Here is a 21,506-nt window from a genome sequence, read left to right as displayed (position 1 = left end):
GAACCCCAAAAAGACTATTTTAGCGAATTTCCAAATTTAACACTTTTAAAATTACTTTCTAGTGCTTAATTGTAGGTCCAGGTGCTGAAAATCCCAAATAACAGCAGAATATAAAAAGCATTATTTTAATTTTCTACTGGCACCTTTTCTCTCCAGGATTTCAAGTTTATTTAACAAACGCGTGATTTTAAATCACACCCCAAATTCTCTTGTGAATGCTTAATGTTCATTCTTGCTCTGAATTGTAACAAAGTATTAACTAAATTGATCATATTATATTTGATACAGTAACCTATGAGAAAACAGCCTACAGAGGGTCAGGTAAGCGCCTTTTAAGAAAGCTACATTAGTATGACTTGGGGTAGGGAGAGAGGATAAAAAGAAAACTCAATGTAAAATTTTATAGTAAAAAATAACTTTCAAAGCCACACTATATACTGTAAAAAGAGGCACTTACCTGACTTCCCACAGACTGGTTCCACGCTCCAGCTGGGTCGATAGGACAACACCAGCTTAGTGGATGCTGGGATTTCACCTGGAACAGAAACTAGTGACCTATAACTTTAGCAGGTCTAAAACCAAAGAAGCAAATATCATGTGTATAATTTCTGTGACATTCAAGGCCTCACTTACGTGCTGCTATTTGGGGTTATCAGCACATAACCCTACAATTAGTTTATTCTTTAAAAATAAATAGCTATAGGTCACCATTCACGAATGCCTTTTTAGTCCTCAACTGATAAAAATGACTTAACTAGGAATACTGAACATTCTTACCTGCCCTTTGGCATCCTCTGGCATGGCTTTAATGTGCATTCTTTTTAAACATCGAATAACTCCATCATAGAATTGTACTGTAAATGTTCCTGAAACATGATTAATTTCATTAATTATAAAATTCAACCATCAGGTACAACAACTCTTAAATCTCACTAGTTATCCATTGAGAGAAAGAAACACTGCATGACTACAACTGTTGAGCTCACAATAATGCTGAGTGAAGTGAGCAGAACCAGGAGAACATTGTACATAGTAACAGCAACACTGCACAATGATCAACTTTGATAGACTTAGCTCTTCTCAGCAATACAACGATCTAATAGTTCCAAAAGACCCATAACGGAAAAATGCAGATCAAAGCATATTACTTTTTCTTTTTTTTTTCTTTCTCATGGTTTTCCCCTTTTGTTCCACATGACTAATGTGGAAATATGTTTAATATGATTGCACATGTATAGCCTTCATCAGATTTCTTGCCATCTTGGGGAAGTGACAGGGGAGGGAGAAAAAATTTTGGAACTCAATATCTCATAAAAGTGAATGTTGAAAACGATCTTTACATGTAATTGGAAAAAATAAAATGCTATTAAGAGGAAAAACAAAACAAAACAAAATAAAACAGATGAGTTCACAAAACTTCAATGTTGGAAGAAACCATAAAGGGTTATTCAATCTAACCTAAACAAGAACCTCCAGAGTATCATATCTTATTAAATTTGCATTCTTAGGGCCACTAAAAGACAACTCTATATATTTACTCTTAGAACAATTATAATTCAAAACAAGGTGGTTAATTTTTTTTCCTGAAGAGTTATTGTGTTACGCTTTAGTATAATTGAGGCATGGAATTATGATAATCACTACAGAAATAAAATACATATTGTCTTTTTCTCTCTCCCTCCCCCTATACATATATATGTGTGTGTGTGTGTGTGTGTGTGTGTGTGTGTATATATATATATATATGTAACATATATATACACACATGTATTATGTGTGCATATATGTATGTATAAAAATGCTTGACAGTATTTCCACAGGCATTATCCTGTACTCTTAAAGTTAATTCCCATTAAAATATTGAAAAGAATATATAAGTCCAAAAAATTAATATGCAGAAAATACATGGAACAGATCTATAACTGTCAAAAGAGCACACTTTATCTGAAAACAGGCTAAAATAATATCATCTAAACCAACCATTCAATTTATAGAGGAGGAAGGAAACTAAGGCATAGAGAGGTTAAATGACTTCACTCAAGGTTATACAGCTAAGTTAAAAATATGGTGAAACCTAGAGCCCAGGTCTCAACTCCTAGATCTTTGTTTATTCCAGTAAACCAGACTGCTTCCAAAGCATTAGAATCCTGTTTATGTCTAATGCAACAATCATTTATTTAGTTTAAGTAAGTCTCTTTGCCTTAATATATGCAGCTTAAAAAAAGGAAGTACCTCGAGTTAAGTCTAGGTTCCTGCTATGAAATGGAAAATAAAAAGGCAGAAATTCAAATGCATTCATTTGCTCATAGGTACTAGGTGCAACTAGCACATTTGTTAATTAGTGCAGTGTTTCAGAGCTTATTTCAAGCAAATATTTTAATTAGAAAAATATCACTTGATAAAACATATTTAGTTTGGTATTTTTATTAAATAGTATATAATTTAGTATTGTCAGTGGCCTAATATTTAACATCATGGAGACCTATGAACAGCTTACATACAGAAGCATATAACTGATTAGTGTTTTAAAAAATAATCCACAGATGCTTAAACAATACCAGGATCTAAAGTTACTAATTCCAACTCTACTAACTTCAGTGAAATTGTATTTCTCCTACCTACTGCCATTACATTCAAATATTCATATCCGGCTTTGATGGTTCTTCTTGAGATCCCACCCTAGCTATCCCAACTTGATTTGTTACTCCTTTTCAAAACATACTTCTCTCTCCAATATAGTTAATTTGCACACCTTCCTTTGCACATATTACATATAAACTCAGTACCATACTTTTTGTTGTTGTTGTTCCCAGTGAACAATTATTTTTAACTTTTTGCCAAAATAAATCCTATCTATCCATCAAGGACCAATCTTGAGGGTTCCAACTACCTCTAGGAAGCTTTTCCTAACTAATTCAATCCATATGGTTCTCTTCCTTCTCTAAATACTTACTGGTCTTAGAATACCTGCCACAAATGGCTCTGCACTTAATAATTCATATGGGTTAATTGTTTCCTTAAATATACCTAAAGCTCAAGTTTCATCACAGTTCAGTCATTTCAGTCATGTCCAACTCTTCATGACCCCTTTTGGGGTTTTCTTGCCAAAGACAGTGGAGTGGTTTGCCATCTCCTGCTCCAGCTCATTTGACAGATGAAGAAACTGAAGCAAACAGGGTGAAGTGACCAGCCCAGGGTCACAAGGCCAACAAGTGTCTAGGACATTTCCTGACTCCAGCACCAGCACTCTATTCACTGTCCTACCTAGCTACCCAAAGCTCAAGTACAAGGGTAATAACTTACTCTTCTTTTATATCCACAGGGCACAGATAAGGTACACAACAAGTATTTCTAGAAAGAATGACTGAAAGTTTTGATCACTCACTAAGAGCTTTCAACATCAGCAGAGATTTCACCATATAATGCTGGAACAATATTTACTGATATCTTCATTAGCTTTCTACTAATATTAACTTATTTATACATTTTAAGAGCCTATGAATAAATGTGACAGGAAGTAAACATGTAAGAGTTGAAGGAGAAAAGTTAATGATGGGCACATACACACAAACATAGGAATGTACACATGTATACAAAATATACATAAATACATATAAAATACCATATCTTACTTAATGCACAATCATTAAGAGTGCTTAGTGTTAGAATCATGGAAAGAAGGTCATCCTTGCTCTTCATTCAAGAAATGAAACTTTCTGGCATGAACACTGTCCTAATTTCATTTCCTAAGATGTAGCTGATTACGAACAATTTAATAGTGCTTACACAACCTTCCAGAATTAAGGCTGGGAGTAGACTATAGCCAGATACAACCTTCAACTCTAAAGCAGAAGCCTCAAAAATACCACTTTTTTCCCTTGTTCCGGCCATGTCAGATGTGATCAAATTATTGTCATCTTTATTACAAGAAAAAGGCTGAGGTCTTTGTTCAATTACTTTGACACTCCTAGTCAAGCTGCTGTTACCTATTTTTTACTTCACCTTCCTTTCTATATCCCTTTTTAAAATTTTTCTAATACTAATCCTTCTCATCTCCACTCTAGTGACTAAGTCAGAATTTTATATTTTTCCAGAAAAGTCACTATTCATGTGCAAATGGCTCTATATTTATAATTAGCAGCTAGTAATGACAAGTATCATTCTTTCCAGTTTATTTTGAAAATGTCACTGTTTCCTTTGGATAATTAATTACTATTTTTTTTTTACCATTTCTCACCTAACAATACAAAAGGACGTTGTCTCATAGTCTTAAGACATGAGAAATAAAACAATGTGGTAGACTGAAATCACGACTCAAATCCTGCCTTTGACGTTAACTAGTTATGTGAAGCAAGTCACTGAATCTTCCAGTATTCTCATCTGTAAAGTGAGGATGATTCTTGAAGTACTTGGTTTACAGGGCAAATGTGAGAAAAGCACTTGGCTAACATTAAATAACTCACATAGTAACATCTCTCTGACTACTCCATTGTTTTTTTTTCCTTCTCTTAATATTTCAGTAAATGTCCAAAATTTAAAAAAAAAGAACAATTCATTGTCAATTATATAAATGACAAAAGAGTAGGCTGGATAGATGAAAGGCACAAATGACTAAAAAGGGTTTTGAGACTTGTCCCCAAAACATCTTAAATAACCAAAAAAGGATATCGACTTTTTTCTTCTCCCTTTTCTACACCTTGCTGCAAACATAAAGCCTAAGCCAGCACAATAACATATATTAATGTTTCTTTAACTGAAACAATCCATATTCCAATTATAAAATGGACAAAAAGCTATCAAAGAGAAGAGGTACAGAAAAATTATCAAAATAAGCTATAATTCATTACCTACCAAAAGAAATTTCAATCACTCATTTATTCATCACTCATTCACTCATCCATTTATTATGCTTATTTGCAACAAGTGAGATAAATTTTTACTACCCCAAAATGCTCAAAAATTAAAGTTTTCCAAAAAATAAACAATGGTAGGTAATGCACCAGTAAAAGTAGAAACTACATAGAGATACTAAATAAATCAGAATTAGAAGTGAAGCTGACTTTTAGCTCTTTTCTGTCCTTGCTTTAAACATCATTCGTACTTTCCAAATACATACCTTCTTTGTTAATTGCTTCAATCTTGGCAGGGTAATATCGACAGTCTGTCCAACGTGCCAGAACTTCTTCTCCGGCCTTAAAGTCCTATTTTAGACAACTTTAACGATTAATAACTTGAGTAAAAATAAAGACATTTCTTTTTTTTTAAAGTCGAGTTTTTGTGAAATCTAAATTTTTTTTTAATTATGTAGGTACCAAAAAGAAGGAGTATATCAAAGTTTGTTACTTACAAAAAATTCTTCTTCATCTTTCAGCCCTTCTTTTCTTAGTGCTGGTCTTTCCAAGGGTCGCAATCTATTGCTATCCCAGTAAATCCACTCATCATAACGATGACTCCAGCGTTCAAAATGGACCAACATCTTACCCTCCTCATAGTCTATTTTTTCAATTCTTGATGGGTACCTTAAACAACAAAAGGGAGGCTTGATACTACCAGGTTTCTTAAATTTGTTCCTTCAAGTCATGAAGCAAGGTACTGCACCTAAAAAGAATTATTTATCATTAAAAAAAAAAAAAGATGGCATGACAATCTCAGTATTGGTATCCAGTGGTTTTTGCCTTATACTAAAATCCAAAATCCAAGTTACTCACATAAAAACATTGAAAAAAAACTGCCTCATCTCTTCTTCACTATATAATTCTCTTAGCAAACACATTATTAGATTATTCAAATTAAGGTATAAAGCAATATTAAAAAGGATCAATAAAAGCAAGGAGTAGATGTCTTAGGCTTACCTCATATAGCTAGTTTCTGATAAATAGAGAATCTGTTTTTCCTATATGGAGTGGTAAATTTAAATCCAAACTGTAATGGACCTTTTTCTATCCTAGCATTGGAAAACAGTCAACTATTGTACATCCTAATCATACTGTATCAGACATATATGATATCATGCTTCACAGCTCTGAACTGCAGTATATTTAAATCCACGAACAAGCAGAAGTCTCTATCGCTGTTTCTATGTCACTCCATAAAATTCTTCAAAACAAATTCTCACGAACAACAAAATCTGATGGCATATTTTTTTATTGTACATGTGAAAAATCATTATATTAGTTTTTAAATAATCTTTTCTTGGTGGTAGTATATGACTGTGAATCAGGCTACCCATAATTTCAACAGAAGCAAAAGCACATGAACCACAAGGCAAGAGAAAGATGCATGCAGTATATCACAAGTACTATTGCCAGAAATAGAGTAAAATGCATCATAGGAGATATACGATCATAAAAGAAGACTAGTCAGTAATGTAGAAAGAATAAGGGTCAAAAGAGACCAAGTAATGCACTATTACACACAAAATATCAAATAAATTGTTTTTAAAAACAAAAAACAAAAGAAGGCCTTGTAGTAAGATTTACAGAAAGAACATTTAAAAAGAAAAAGACTTTTAAAAAAAGAACTGCCCAGACTAGCAAAAAATAGTTTTTAATTTTAATAGATTATGGAGGAAATTCACAATTGGAGATAGAGTTTTGATCATTGTTTTGTTTACAGTCTTAAAGTATTTCAAAGCTGTTTTAGTTTATTTTGCTGTTCTTACATGAACATTCTGCTCACTTCACTTTGTATCACGTTGACAACTACACCCCATGCTCTCTGAAATAATCTCTTGTCATTTCTTATGCTGCAATAATATTTCATTATATTCATATATTTAAATTTATTCAGTCATTCTGCAATTAATGGGCACTCTCTTAAGATTCTGGCTCTTGGCTTTTCTTTTTTTCTGTTTTTAATCCTCCCTTTAGGATTAGGAAGTTTGCTTTGCTTACAACACAGAGCCTGGCAAATAGCAGGCACTCAATAAAAACCTGTTGACTGACTATTCACATTGTCTGGTATTATTTTTCCCTCTTAGCTTCACCTACCATCCAACTCCATCCTTGGTCAATCTATAGTTTTTCAATAGATTTTTTGATCTATTATTCAGTATGATATGAATGTCAGGTTTTTGCTGAAGTAGGCATATGGAAGCTAGGCAGCCTATCTCCTGTTCAGGCAACCATTTTGCTTTCATCAAATTCTCAAAGGGAAAAAACCTTGTAGAATGGAAGCACTCACACATTCCTGTCTATAAAGTTATGCTTCTCCAATAAAATGGTGTCTGGAGGGAGTTACTTATATTACCCACTTTAACTATATATGAATATGGTATACATTGGGTTTTTTTTAATTATAAGACATACTGGTGGAAGGAATAGTGAATTTATTCTTGCCTAATAAGAATTATTTGGGTTTCAGTTCACTTCAATTACCTGGGAAATAGTGTGAGGAGGTGATAGAGCTAGAGAATATAGACTGTATAAAATAGGGCTCTGTATGAGGAAAAGTTAAATTGCAAATAAGAATTTGGACATTAGCATTAATATCCATAAATGATATATGGATAGGGGAGATATGAAAGACAGGAAAAGCTACACGGTTTATGTCCTCAAAACAAATATTTCATAAAAGACTTCTTTACCTTCTGCTAAGTATTAAACATCACCAACTACCCTATCCAGAGGAGCTCCACATTACCTTCTAATGAAAGGGCTGCTTTGGGTACTATCAACTGCTATGATCACAGAAAAGGAAATGGGAGTTATTTGAAGTTTATCTTTCTTCCTTTTGCACCTTCATCACCAACAATGGCACTCCATGTTAAATAATTTTATCGTAATATTTCAGCAAATAAGTTCTATCAATTTAGAAGATTTAACAAAAGTAGGTTATTATACATAAACACCGTTATATTAATTTTACAATTTCCTCACATATAAAGCAGTAAAATTTTCCTTTGTAGAAATGGAGAACTTCTAAGTAGGTAACAATTATTGTCATTTCACAGCACTTTAAAGTTGAAAATTGAGGCTGGAAGAAGTTATGTGACAAGCCCATGCCCATACAGCTTGTAAACATCAGAGGTAGGATTTGAAAAACAAAGTCTTCTTGACTCCAATTAGAGTACTTTCTGAACTATACCTGATACCTCTCAGAGGTAGTCTTCCATCTTAGTGTCCTCACAGTCAATGGGCCCAAACTATACACGTCACTTGGGTAACAGTAACATTTTGCAAAAGGGTTCAAGATGGTTAACACAGTCATGCAGAGATAAGATGTCATGAAAACTGATAGCTTCTTTCTCTAAATTTCTATAACATTTATCCTGTATACAATTCATTCATATGCATAAAGGAATTATCTTCCCATTTGAGTGAGCAATATTCTAGAGAGTTCTAGAAAAATCAATAAAAAACTGAAATATAACCTGTGATAAGAAAAGTAATAAATGAAGAACCAGATCACTAGGTATCGTGAAGAGAGATTAGTGGCTTTGGCTATGTCACTAATTTTTAATTCAACAAATTAAATGAAAGGTTCCCTGTAGATGGTGAGATTGATCAGATACTGTTTACAAATTGCATTGATTATATCAAGCCTTGAACGATGCCAAGCTTCTTACATGAGATATATAACGCCTCAAAGAAGTTCAGCCTAACTAACTACACAGGAAAAACCAAGTGGATGAAGAAAACTTATTGTCTGGGCAAAAGACAGTTGGATGAATAACCCATAGAGTTGATTCATTAGCACTTATCTTTTGGGCAAATGCTATGCATGGACAATAAGCTGAGCTTAAAATGGAACAGGAGGAAAATGGGCTGGATTATCTTTAGGAAATCATGTATTTCGTGATATCAAGCTTCCTCCAAGGAAAAAAACACATCTTTTTAACAATATTCTGGTGATGCTACATGGCTGTGAGACTTAAAATACTACAATTTCTGAAAAATTAAAGTTGAAGGTAATCCAGATAATAAAAGCAGCATTATTATGATCTACTATATTTGGGCCATCTCAAAAAGAGACTGTTAATTCTGAAATGTGAATAACATTTAGATAATAATTTGAAACTGTCATTTCATATTTTAAATACTATACAAATTGAAGATAAAAGAACCACAAAATTTAAAAACAGCAAAGGACCTCAGAGAGGATCTGGTCCAATGCTCAAATGAAAACTGATCAAGTTCAAACAACTACGAAGTGATTAGGCCAGGTCTACAACTGAGACCTTTTGAGTCTTATTCCAGCTCTCTTTTAATATATCATGATATTTCATTAAAACTTCTTAATTTGAAGGTTGTGAAATTATAAAGACAAGATGGTGCCCAAGAAGAGATATGAGAAAATACCCTTCCCCATTCCTTTTCAGAGTTTAGGATGGGGTGGGTAGTCCACTGATATGGATCACTACATATAAGGTATTAACATATTTTTTCAACATGATTGATTTTGCTGTCTTCTCCCCCCCGCCCCTTCTTTCTCATTTTGTTCTTTTAAAGAAGACATTTATCATATGGGATAGCTCTTCTAGGAGGGGCAAAGAAAGGAATAGAAGGGAGAAATAAGACAATGTTAAAAACAAAAGATATCAATTATATATATATACATATATATATATTAAACTTAACATTTCAACTTTATGTATTAAATATAAAATAACTACAAGATTTCAACCATGTCCTGTCTGTGAATTACAAATATTCCATCACCAAATCCTACAAATTCTTCCCTCTTAAGTGTTTCTCAAATCAATCTCTTTCCTCACATTTTACCCCACAGTCAGATGCCAGTCTTTTTGCCCTGTCTTCACTCTAGTCTACATATAAACAGTTAAGAATATTCTTTTCAACCAGGAATTAATCATGCGACTTTCCTTTCAAGGATCCTGCAGTAACTCTCAATGTCTTCCAAATAAAACTGAAATCTACGATTGCAGAATTTAAGGAGCTGAAACAAATGATGTATTTTTCCTCTTCTCCCACCCAATGACTCCATCTTACATCTTACCACACCTCATTTCATGCTTTCTGTTCAACCTGGCCATCTTCTTCCTCAGATTTTGCATTTTATTTTTTATCTATTTTGAAAACTTTCTGTCCTCTCTAGTAATCCATATTGCTTTCACATTCAACATTTCGCACAAAATTCATCAACTTCTTAAAGCCTTTCGATATTAATTCCATCATTCTAGTCATTTAACTATAACTTTCAACCTAACAATCTTTCCTATTCTCCAGCCTCCTTAATCCTAAATTCTTAACATTTAAGATGTTTCAAGGATACCTAAGTTCCTAAGTGTAGGTATTCCTTCCACAGATACAACACGCAATCTCCTCCACATTTCAGTAGATACCACTTTTATAACTTGACAGAGTTGAAAAAAAAAAAAAGGTTACATGGTAGCCAACCTGCTGGAAAAGAGCTTTTATGACCTTAGCTAGGCTAGTCCTGGAATAACAGCTTGTTAGTAAGGTCCCTTAGGACAAGAACTGTTATGTGTTTATCTTTGTATCTCTAGTACCTAGTACAGTGCCTTGAGCAAAATACATACTTAAATACTTGTTGAATTATTATCAAACTATCTGTTGTCAGGCATATACTCAAATCCTTTCTAACTAAGTATGATTGTTATAGTAAGGCAAACTATCATGATATTTAAGTTTACAACATGATTTCCCCACAGTCCTGTGAGGTAAGTATTGAAAATATTATTATCCACTTCCAGATAAGGAAACTGAGGCACAGAAAAGCAGACTTCTCTAAAGTCTCATAGCCAGAAATTATGAAAGCTGGACCTCAACCTAGTCAAGTCTTCTGCCTCTGAATCCTATGCTCTTTACAATACAGCACTTTGTCTCCATACCGCCTATGAGAGCCTGACCTTCACTGACAAGGCCATTCCCTGTCATGATAATGCATTAGAAAATGTTATCTGCTGAGTAACACTTGACTGTTGAACTGAATTCCACAGAACACAATATTTAAGAATCTACAAATTACAAAGCACTATTGTAGATGGTAAATATATAAAACTAGATTAAAATACACTCAGCCTTTGTTAGCAAGAGATTTATGCTGAAATAATAACACTATTCAAGTAATGATACTAGGAAGAATATAAGTGAAAAAGGGAGGGCTAAGCAAAGTGCTATGAGAAAGATGAGGGAGAGATCTTTTTCACTTGAGTTAGGGCAGGAGCTACAGTTCAGGAAGTCTTCAGAGAACTGTCAATGCCTAAGTAAAGTTTTGAAGGAAGGGTGGGGCTTCAAACAGCTAAAGATCACAGGATCATATTTTGAGAGACACAAAGAACTTTTAGGAAGAATGAGCCCAACTCCCTCATTTGACAGCTAAGGAAACTGAGACACAGAAAGGTTAAATGATTTTCCATAGGGGAAGGATTTAAACTCAGGTACTCCTAACTTCAAGAACAGTAACCTATCCACTAACCAAACTGCTTTGGGAACAAGGAAAAGGGAAGGAAATGGCTCTAGGCACGCAAAGGCACAAAGATTGAGATGGCTCTTATAGACTGAGTGACACAAAGTAGTTCACATTGGCTAGAATCAAGAAAATTAAAGAGCAGTAAACAATAATAAAAAGGTAAATAGGAAACTGGCTGTTGAAAACCTTGAATGCTACTATGGCAATGGGAAATCACTAAAGCTCTGAGTAGAAAACAAGGCCAGAGTAGCACATTAGAAAGATTATCTCAGCTTCAGGGTGAAGGATAAATTGGAGAGAGAATGTTGAAGGCAACACAACCAGTTTAGGAGACTATTCTAACATATTTAAGTGAGGTCAGTGCCAAAATTAGATTATATTTGAAAAGAACTTACTAAATGTCTAATATATAATAGGCACTACACTAGGCACTGGGGATACAAAGACAAATAAATGAGATTCCCTTCCTTCCAGGAGTTTATATTCTAGTCAGAGGAAGAGGGAGGATACAACACATAAACAGAGAAGTAAATGGAAAATAAAAACCCCAAAGTGAGAAGGAAGAAAATTTGAGAAAGCCTGTGCAAAAGCAAGAAAGATGGTGATGAAATGTCATATATACAGGGGAACAGCAAGTGCTCCAATTTGGCTGAACAGAGAGTACATAGGAGGAAGTAATGTAAAGATAGCCCAGAAAGATGAGCTAGAGTCAAGCTGTGAGAGGCTTTAAATATCAAACAGATCAATTTTTATCTTATTACATGAGCAAAAACTAAAGCTGCTTAAGCAGGAGAGTGATACAGCCAAACCTATGCTTTATGAATACCAATTTTACAACAACTGTATGGAGGATGGATTAGAGAGAGAACAGACTGGATGCAAAGAGCTCAAATTAGGTGACTCCTGCATAATCTACCTGAGGTGATAAGAGCCTGAACTGTGGTGGTTATGGGGAGTGAAGAAAAAGGGAACTGGTAGCAGAAAAAGTGATAGAAGTAGAGAAGTGACAAGATTTGGCAATTGACTGGATATGAGTGTGGGAGGGTGAGAACTCAGAGTTGAAAGGATGACCCCTTGGTTTAATATCTGGATACTGGAAAAATGGCAGTACCTTGACAGAAACAGAAAAGTCATCAGGAGTTAAGGGTATAGGGTAAGTTCAGTTTTGGATATGATAAATTTGAGATGCTTTTGGAGCATTCTAAGGAAGATGCTCAGCATGTAGTTGAAGATACAGTACTAGAGCTCAAGAGATGAGGATCAAATACATAGATTACAAATCACCTGCACCAGAAAGAGACCTAAACCCAAGAGAAATGAAGACCCAGGAAATTATTGTTTGTATAGGGAGCAGGGAATTGATGGGACAGACTATTAAGGAAGAATCAAGAGGGCTTGGTAACTGAAGGAAGAGGAGAAGGGAAAGATTTCAGGATGACTAGTTGTTAAGTCTGGGTAACTGGGAGGGTAACATCAAAGAAATAAAATTAGGAGAGAGATCTTATAGAAACACTCAAGAGAGCTCAGTTTTAGATATGCTGGGTCTGAGGTGCTGGCTGAATATTCAGGTAGCCAGTTGAAAATACAGGACTGGAACTTTGGGAAGAGACAAAGTGTTATAACTTGATTATATATTTATTTTTGCACTTTCATGTACAATCATCTTTTTAATTCTACTATGTTATGGAAATGATTATTTTATTTAAGTGAAAAATAAAACAAAATTTAAAATTAAATTAAAAATAAATAAAAAAGAGACAAAGGGTAGTGATACAGATTTAGGAGATTTTCAATAGAGGTGATAAGTCAAGAAATTAAAGTTGATAAACCTATCAAGAGCAAAGGCACAGACGGTCAGAGAATGTCCACGTTTTAAGGGGGCAGGAAAATGGGAAGCCAATGAAGGAAAAAGAAACAAGAATGTTAGGAAGAGAAGTATGAGACTGCAGTTTTACAGAAGTAAAAAGAACAAAGAATATCAGAATTAGAAATTCATCAACAGCGTAAAATAAAGATACAGATAATAAAAAGGCTATTTGATTTATAAGAGGTCATTTGGAACCCTGGAGTAAAGTGGTGGGGATAGAAGCCAGATTGAAAGGGGGAAGAAGCAAGTTTAAGAATGTGATGGTAGAGTCATTATATGTACACTTATTTTTCTATAAGTGTAGAAAGAAAGGGGATAACAAGGTCAACTGAAGGTTATGTTTTGTTTTGAAGGAAAGTGGAACCTTGAACATAGGCTAATGGCAAGAAGCTAGAATTAGAATAGAATGAGATTGATGATGCATAAGAAAGGTAGTTGGAGTAAGGTCATGGAAAATATCAAAGGAAAAAGGATAGATGGTGTAAATGGAAATGAGGTCCACCTCATCCTCTGACAATGGAAGGAAGGAGAGGGTAGATGAGGGCACTGCTAGATTTAAAAGGAGGAGTGAAGAGTGGGAGGAGGGTCATATCAGAGAACCACTCTCTTCTCAATAAAGGTAGAAGGTCATTTGCTGGGAATGAGAGGTGTGCATTTGGGGATATGATGACAGAATAATTCTGGAACTGATCAGTTCTCTCCTATATTATGCTACAAATTTGCCAAAAAACAACAACTTTATCTTAATTTTGTTTTTAAGCCCTTATGATATTACAGAACTACCAATACTATGGCCACTCATTTTCTACATCATGGAAAAATAATTGTACATTTAATTTCTTATATAAGTTTGGATTCAATCATATTTCTAATGAGAATAAAATTCTAGCAAAGGTTATGCTTTTGTTCACGTAAGGAATATGGAAGTAGTTATCAAATTCTATAAATATCCCCTTCAAGAAAATAAACAACAAGCATGGGCAAAATCTCTCTTCTTTTTGGCATATCTTTAATGTTTTCCAAAATATCAAGGTATCAGATACTTATAAAGTATCTAAATATGAAAAAAAAAGATTTAAATTACAAAGTAATGGGGGGAAACAGCACAATAAATCAAAAGCACAATTACAGAAAACCAAGGAATGAATCAACTTTAAAATGCTAATGTTACCAGTCTTTCAATCTCTCATTTTTTCAAAAAGCATGAAATCTAGCATGTTGACTGTAATTAAATATTGCATACCTTTAGAAACCCAAAATGAACAATTAAATCCTATATCTGATTTTCTTTACATGAGCTAAACCATATTTGCCACAATTAAATAATGATTGTCAGAGTTTGTAGTATCCCCAAATCAATCGGTTTTAACAAGCAGTTGTTGGAAAGGCAAATTTTGCCAATATTTTAATGTTTTGTTTTTTGAAATCTAGCTTCCACCAATTAGAACAAATCAGACTTAAGTATTTCTGAATGCTGAGTATTTAAGCAAAAACCATCATCTCTGGATGTTATCATTTGAGTTTTCAGTCAAACCCAACTTCACTTTCTAAATCTAGACCCAGATTTAGAGACCTACGTTAAACCCATTCTTCACTTACTAAGGTACTTCCACCCTGACATAACTCAGTAACTCTGAACCCCTCCTTTCTCTGCCATTGTTTAGACTCCATTCTCCAATTCCCAATAAGCATTCCTTTATTTCCATCCTCACTCAACCCCACCCCAATCACCACTTTAAAGCTACCTAACAGTGCGCCTCCTCTCTCTGGGATGCCTGTTCCACAAGTAACAAACTAGCTTGCATTTTAAACCCACTCCTTTGTTGCTTCCTCCATCTTTTTGCACTGAGACCTGGGTCTCTCCTGACAACACAGCTTCCCTGGCTACCCTTTCTAGCTCCAGCTGTACTTTCACTCATACCCATCAACTCACTAGTTGTGGTGGGAAGTCCAAATATGCTTGCTCCCCCTTTGCCATTTCCAGACTCTCCTATTACCCCCATCATTCAATAACCTCTCCTCCTTTGAGGTTCATTCAGTCCAAATTTATCACCCATTCAAGATTCTGGTATCTGTTTCCTCCCTATGAATTCAGGGACCGGTTCATAATCTTTCTCTCCTCCCCAACTTCTGCCCTCATACTAGGGGACAGACAGCATGTTCAGTATGTTCAACATACATAGAGGTACTTCTTCAAACACCCTAACCTCAAGACTCCTCAACTTACCCATTTTCCATGGTTTCTCCCAACCCATCAGTTACACCACAGATTGGTTACATCCTTGACCCTGTCATCACCTACCATAAACATCCATGTTTATGAACTCTAAAATTCCTTATCTGATCATAATGTTGTCATTCCACCTCCCCAATGCCTTGCCACTCCAAACTGTGTTCTCTGTCCTCTTTACATCCTCCAATCCTTTCACATCTCAGTTCTTTCCCAAGCCATCGAATCCTGTATAACTGCCAGATTCTCTTTCCTTCCCCATATGATCCCTTGGTGAACAAGTTCAATTCTACACTGTCCTCCTCTCTCTAGTCCTTTGCCCCTTTTCCCCACTGAAGATCCTGCCCCTTCCAAGTCTTACCTTTGGATTATTTCCACTATCCACTGCTTTCACTCCTACTGATGTGCTGGTGAATGAAGCCAAAGAAAATCACAAAACCATAATTATTGGATCCATGACAAATTTATGTTGTATAAACTCAACTGGGCCCTTCCCACAGCAGGGCAACCTTTTTACAACTGCCTTATTAACTCACTATACCACTTACCACCATGATTCTTCTAAACCTTTCCATCCCTCCTCAAAATCTCCCACAGCTTCTCTTCCCCTCACCCTCTTAGCTGAGAACCTTACCTCATTTCACATCACTTGATGTCTCCTTTCATTAATTTCACGTGGAGAAATGGCCCACTTCTCTGCAAAGGCAAATCCCTACACCTGCACAAGTAATTCTATTCCATCCTGTCTTCTCCAACAGATTGCCGCTTCTATCACCCCTATTTTCTCATTATTCTTCAACCTTTTCCTGTTTAGTAGCTGCTTCCCTACTACCACAAATATGTTCATGTGTTCCCCCCTTCATCCTCAAAAAACTTTCATTTGATCCTCCTCTGTCTCCTAGCCAATAACATATTCTTCCTCCTTTTTGTGGCAAAACTCCTTGAGAAGGCATCAATAATCACTGCCTTTAATTATGTCCCTTATGTTCTTTTCAGTCTGGCTTTTTACCTTATCATTCAACTGAAACTGTTCTCCAAAGTTACTAATAATCTTTTCATTGACAAATCTAATGACCTTTTTTTCAATCCTCATTCTTCCATCTCTCTGTAGTCTTTGACAGTATCATCTTCTCTTTGACACTCTGGTCTCTCAGGTTTTTCATGGCATTTCTCTTTCCTGGTTCTCCTGCCAGACAGCTCTTACTCTGTCACCTTTACTAGACCTTCATCCAGGTCACTTCTGCTAAAAGTGGAGATTTTCCAAGACAAGATTTTCCATATCCTTGGCTCTCTTCTACTCCTTCTGTACTTTTTCTCTTCATGATCTCATCAGCTCCTTTGTATTCAATTATCATTTCTGTGCAGAAGACTATTTTTGCAGCTTCTGTCCCAAACTCCAATTTTGCACCTCTAGCTCCCTTCTGGACACCTCAAACGTGATGTCCCATAGATATTTTAAACTCGAAATGCCCACATCTGAACCCATTATCTTCCTCTTCAAAGCCTCCCTTCTTCCTAATTTCCCTATTACTGTCAAGGGTATTATTCCCACCCCGCCACAGACGCAGTCCCACAACCTAGATGTCATCCTCAATTCTTTATTCTATCATTTCTCATATTCAGTAAGTGCCAAGTTCTGTCATCTCTACCTTTGTATATCTGACTCATATATGTATCTTCTATTTTCTGACACTGCAACCACCTTGGTGCAGGCCCTTCTCATCTCACACCTACAGTATAATAGCCCACTAGTTAGTCTTCTTGCCCCAAGTTGCTCCCCACTCCAATCCATCCCTCCACTCAGCAATCAAACTGATCTTTCTAAAGTGTCTGACCAAATCATCCCCTCCTTCAATAAAATTTCAATATAAAAATCAATAAATTTCAAATGTTCCCTACTACCTCTAAGATCAAATATAAAATCCTTTGTTTGGATTTTAAAGCCATTTATTTCCTAGCCCAGAGGTGGAGGTGCAGGCCTTTTGACTGAGTACAAGTTTTACAGAACAAATCATTTTATTAGGGGGATTTGTTCTGTAAAGTTTGGATTCAGTCAAAGGGCCACATTTGAGGACCTAGAGGGCCACATGTAGACTCCAGGCCATAGGTTTCCTACCCCGAGTCCTAGCCCCTTTCTACCTTTCCAGTCTTCTTATACCTATTCCCCACTAACATTCTACAATCTGGTGACACTGGTCTCCTTGTTGTTTCTTGTACACAATACTCCATCTCTCTACTCCATTTCACTGGCTGTCCACCGTACCTGGAATGTTTTCCCTTTTTTCCATCTCTGCCTCTCAGCTTCCCTTGTTTCCTTCAAGTCTCAAACAAAGTTCCACATTCTACAAGAAGACTTTCCCAGTCCCCTTTAATATCAGTGCCTTCCCTCTGAAACTAACCCCATATACAGATAACCCCATTATACAGATCTTGTTGGCACACAATCATTTGCTTGTTGTCTCCCCAATAGACTGTGAGTTCCTTGAGAAAAGGGACTGTTCTTTGCCTTACTTTGTATCCCAAGTACTTAGCACAGTACCTGGCACACAGTAGGCACTTAATAAATGCTAGCTCACTGACTAGATGCTAACCTTGGCTAAGTCACAAGGTAGTTGTTACTAGAGAAAACATTTAACCTCTGTGGGCCTCAATTTCTTCATTCATAAAATGATGGGGTTTGACAAATTATCTTCAAGGTCTCTAGAAACTATAAGTCTAACAATTTTTTTAAAGTTCAGTCTCTTAAAATTTGATGTTTTTCAAGACATTTTACTTCTGTATAGTCAATATTGGGAGATCAAATGCTTTCTACTTTAAAACTATTACAATAAAATAATATAAAATACAATACAATATACTCTTTTTGTAGCCAAGAAGTGAAAACATACTGTTGTTCTGCAAAATTTTGTTTATTTATCTAAAATAAAATAAAGGACTCCTCTTAGTGTAGTTGCCCACAAGATGAGAGAGTATTTTGTTAGTGTGCTTCCCCACTGAGAAATCAAGTTCTTTCTTGTATAATATAAATCTAAAATCTCATTGTGGCATAGAAGTGAACCTGGTTTATAACAGGCTACGTCAAATTAGTGCTGAACTCTGGAAGGTCCTACAGAGCTGAAATGGCTTATAATACTGATCAGAGTTCATTTCCAAGTCCTTAAACTTTGAATGGTCAATAAGTTGATGGCAAAACAAAATTCTTGAAAGGGTAATAATGAGTTTTGCTGAAGGGTAACAAATTTTTTAGCCAAACAAACTCTGGAGAATAGTTATTAAGATCTGCATTCGTGAAGGCAGCAGTGACATCAAAGAAATGAGATCCTTGTTGAAATAAAATAAAGAATTAGAGGGCAAAAAAAAGGTGAAAAATGAGAAACTACATTGCCACTGGTTAAGATAGCATAATATGGATTTGGCAAATGGAATCCTATTTCTTCTTTTATTCCTGCACACTGTGGTGTAGATACCAATTTGGTACAAATTCTAAATGGCCAAGATCCCTAAGATGAAGGTTTGATTCTAGAACCATCCCAGAGATGTTCCTTAGAAGATTACCCTTAAGGTGGCCTGAATATCACCTTCTCTGCAGAGGTTTTCTGGTTCCCTATAACAATAATGAACTTATGTTGCACTGAGTAATGCAGGGCCTTTTTGAATCAAAGATAACACACATATGCACTAGGAGAGACAAGAGAGTGGCTATTGTTCCACCATCAATTCACTCACCATTCAAAAGTTTAAGAATTTGTCTATGTGTATACACGTGTTTGAGTACATCTCAGATTATACTTTAAGGGCAGAATATATTTGAAGACTTTTGAACAATCCTCATTTTTCTTCTCTTACTCACTGGTAAAGATAACTGGAAACTGATTTTATATTCAGGCAAGTCCCATTCCAGAAGCGTCTTTCCAGGTGTATCCACCAGAATTCACTTTAATTACTTTAATTCTGACTTCAGTCAGAAGTTTTTCAATTTGGCACTACACAAATACAGCCAGTAAGATAACACAAGACCTTAAATAATAAGAAAAAAAGTTTTGTTTTTTTTTTAAATCATCAAATCCAACTTTCAACTTATTTCTGGTAAAAGAATTACTGGAAAAGGCTCAAATTCCAATGTATTGAGAATCTTGCATAAGTCAAGGATAAACTATTCTAAGAACTCAAAATTGCCAATGCCACCGCGCTACTTCTGACCATAAGCATTTCTAGTTTATCTTTTCTTCTTTTTTCTCCTTTTTTTTCTCTTCTAGTTTGTCCATTATACATTGATTTGTTAATTATTTATTTTGTATAAGATACAATTTAAGAACATAATAAGCATTAAATATCTGTATAAATTTTTTCTATTCCTTATCTTTTTCTTCTTTCTTCCTTCTCTGTATATGCGTTTAGGTTTGACAGTGCCTGGCACTTACTAAATGGTTATTGATCAACTGATTGATACTTTTCATTACTTAAACAAGGTTTTGTTTATTCCTACTTAGCCTACACTTCCTCAAGCTCCAAATATCTTTCATTGCTATGCAAGTAAATCTTTCAAAATGCACATTTGCAAATGCTTCATTACCAGTTCAAAAACTCCAAATGGGCAGAAATAGCATTTGCCTGTTCAAAATTTAGACTACTCTACCAAAAATGTCTAATTGGTGATGTTCAAAAACATCTGCCAGCTTTACATCTTTTTCATTCTTCTTCTGTTTAGAACTAGAAGGAAACTGCACAGAATTATTCAGGCAAAAGTCAAAAAATCATAAACTGTATGAATTTTATGTAATATACCTTCTAAAGTCCACATGTGTAGTTTTTAATCATAGATTTGCTTACAATAGAGAACATTTTGATCAAAATAAAGACAGAATTTAAATTACTACTAAAGAAGACCTAATATAATTATTTTCTTTATCTGAAAGTTAGATAGAACCATAGAATTCCCCTACATGGTATGGGGCACATAAGCCATCACTAAAAACAACAACATGATGAATTATTTTTCAACTCAAAAATTTTTAATAGGTTTCTGTCTTGAGAGATATTCATTTTTATCACACTATTACCTTATTTGATCAAAGAATTACAGAATCAAAGGTTGAAAACTGGTAGGGACCTTAAATGTCATTTAGTTCAAGTCTACATATTAACAAATATGCATCAGAATATTTTCTTGTGTTCTAATATCAATTATTTTTCCTGATTATCTTTCAACAGTTCTTAATAAGTGGCAGTAGAAGTTGTAACCAAGATTAAAAGAAGATGAGCAATAAGCTCATTTATACATTTATACATATAATTTGTTTCTGTTAAATGACTGAGTATTTAACATAACAAATTAATAGAGTCTTTACTCCGATTGAAAGAGATTTCAAGCCAGTGTTTTTAGAATAAATTTATGGATTTAGATTATAAAAATTAAAATACTCTACTGAAGAGGCATTAAGGTTTACTGTTTAGTTAGTGGAGAAGATCCTCAATCATCCAAGATTAACCCTTCAAAATGAAACTGAATTATCTCCCAACTACTTCATAAGTATCTGCTTCAATTATCTTTGATAAATTGTTATAGCCATAATAAAATTTGACATTTAGCTATACAATGTCCCAAAATACTAAAAGCAAATCACTGTTTGAAATTTAAAATGTAGCTACCAGAAGCCAGCATCTCCTTCTGTGTTATGACAAATATATAGTAAGGTAAGATGAAGTAACAAGGTAAACATTCTAATTTAGTCAAATCTTTCTGCTTGGTATCTCAAACAGATTTGACTTAAATCAAATCTACCCCAAAATTAAAAAGGCTTAAGAACTTGAAATTTTCTATCTTTTGAACTTAAAAGTTTACCTTATTTATAGAGAACATTTTCCTTCTTTACAAACATAAAACCTTCTACAGATGAAAATACTAGGATCTTCAGTACTATAATCCCTGGGGGGCTTTGCAGCTCTTTTTTTCAGGACGACTATATGAAAGATGTATCCAGAAATAATTAAAGTTTCTTAATACAAGGTGGTATT

At 34.8% G+C, this 21,506-nt stretch overlaps 1 protein-coding gene across 19 annotated transcripts in view; it reads right to left on the bottom strand.

Moving 5' to 3' along the window:
- Positions 1–21,506, bottom strand: part of PHF20L1 (PHD finger protein 20 like 1) — a 132,008-nt gene that overhangs the window by 98,764 nt on the left and 11,738 nt on the right. For 11 of the 19 annotated variants that reach the window (XR_013486340.1, XM_078153742.1, XM_078153749.1 and 8 more), the window contains exons 3-6: positions 5,348–5,519; positions 5,117–5,201; positions 778–866; positions 458–547 (exon numbers count right to left, since the gene is read on the bottom strand). Coding sequence is in view for 18 of the 19 variants with exons in the window: in XM_078153742.1 (XP_078009868.1) it covers positions 458–547; positions 778–866; positions 5,117–5,201; positions 5,348–5,519 (436 nt within the window). In the remaining variant the exon portion in view is untranslated. The remainder of the gene's footprint in view (positions 1–457; positions 548–777; positions 867–5,116; positions 5,202–5,347; positions 5,520–21,506) is intronic. The other 8 variants (XM_078153750.1, XM_078153752.1, XM_020997926.2 and 5 more) reach the window with 2 other exon arrangements.

This window comes from Phascolarctos cinereus, unplaced genomic scaffold (genome assembly GCF_003287225.1).
Source record: "Phascolarctos cinereus isolate Bilbo 61053 unplaced genomic scaffold, phaCin_HiC Scaffold_4;HRSCAF=312, whole genome shotgun sequence".
Taxonomy (NCBI): Eukaryota; Metazoa; Chordata; class Mammalia; order Diprotodontia; family Phascolarctidae; genus Phascolarctos; species Phascolarctos cinereus.
This window is presented reverse-complemented; position numbering and strand designations above follow the sequence as displayed.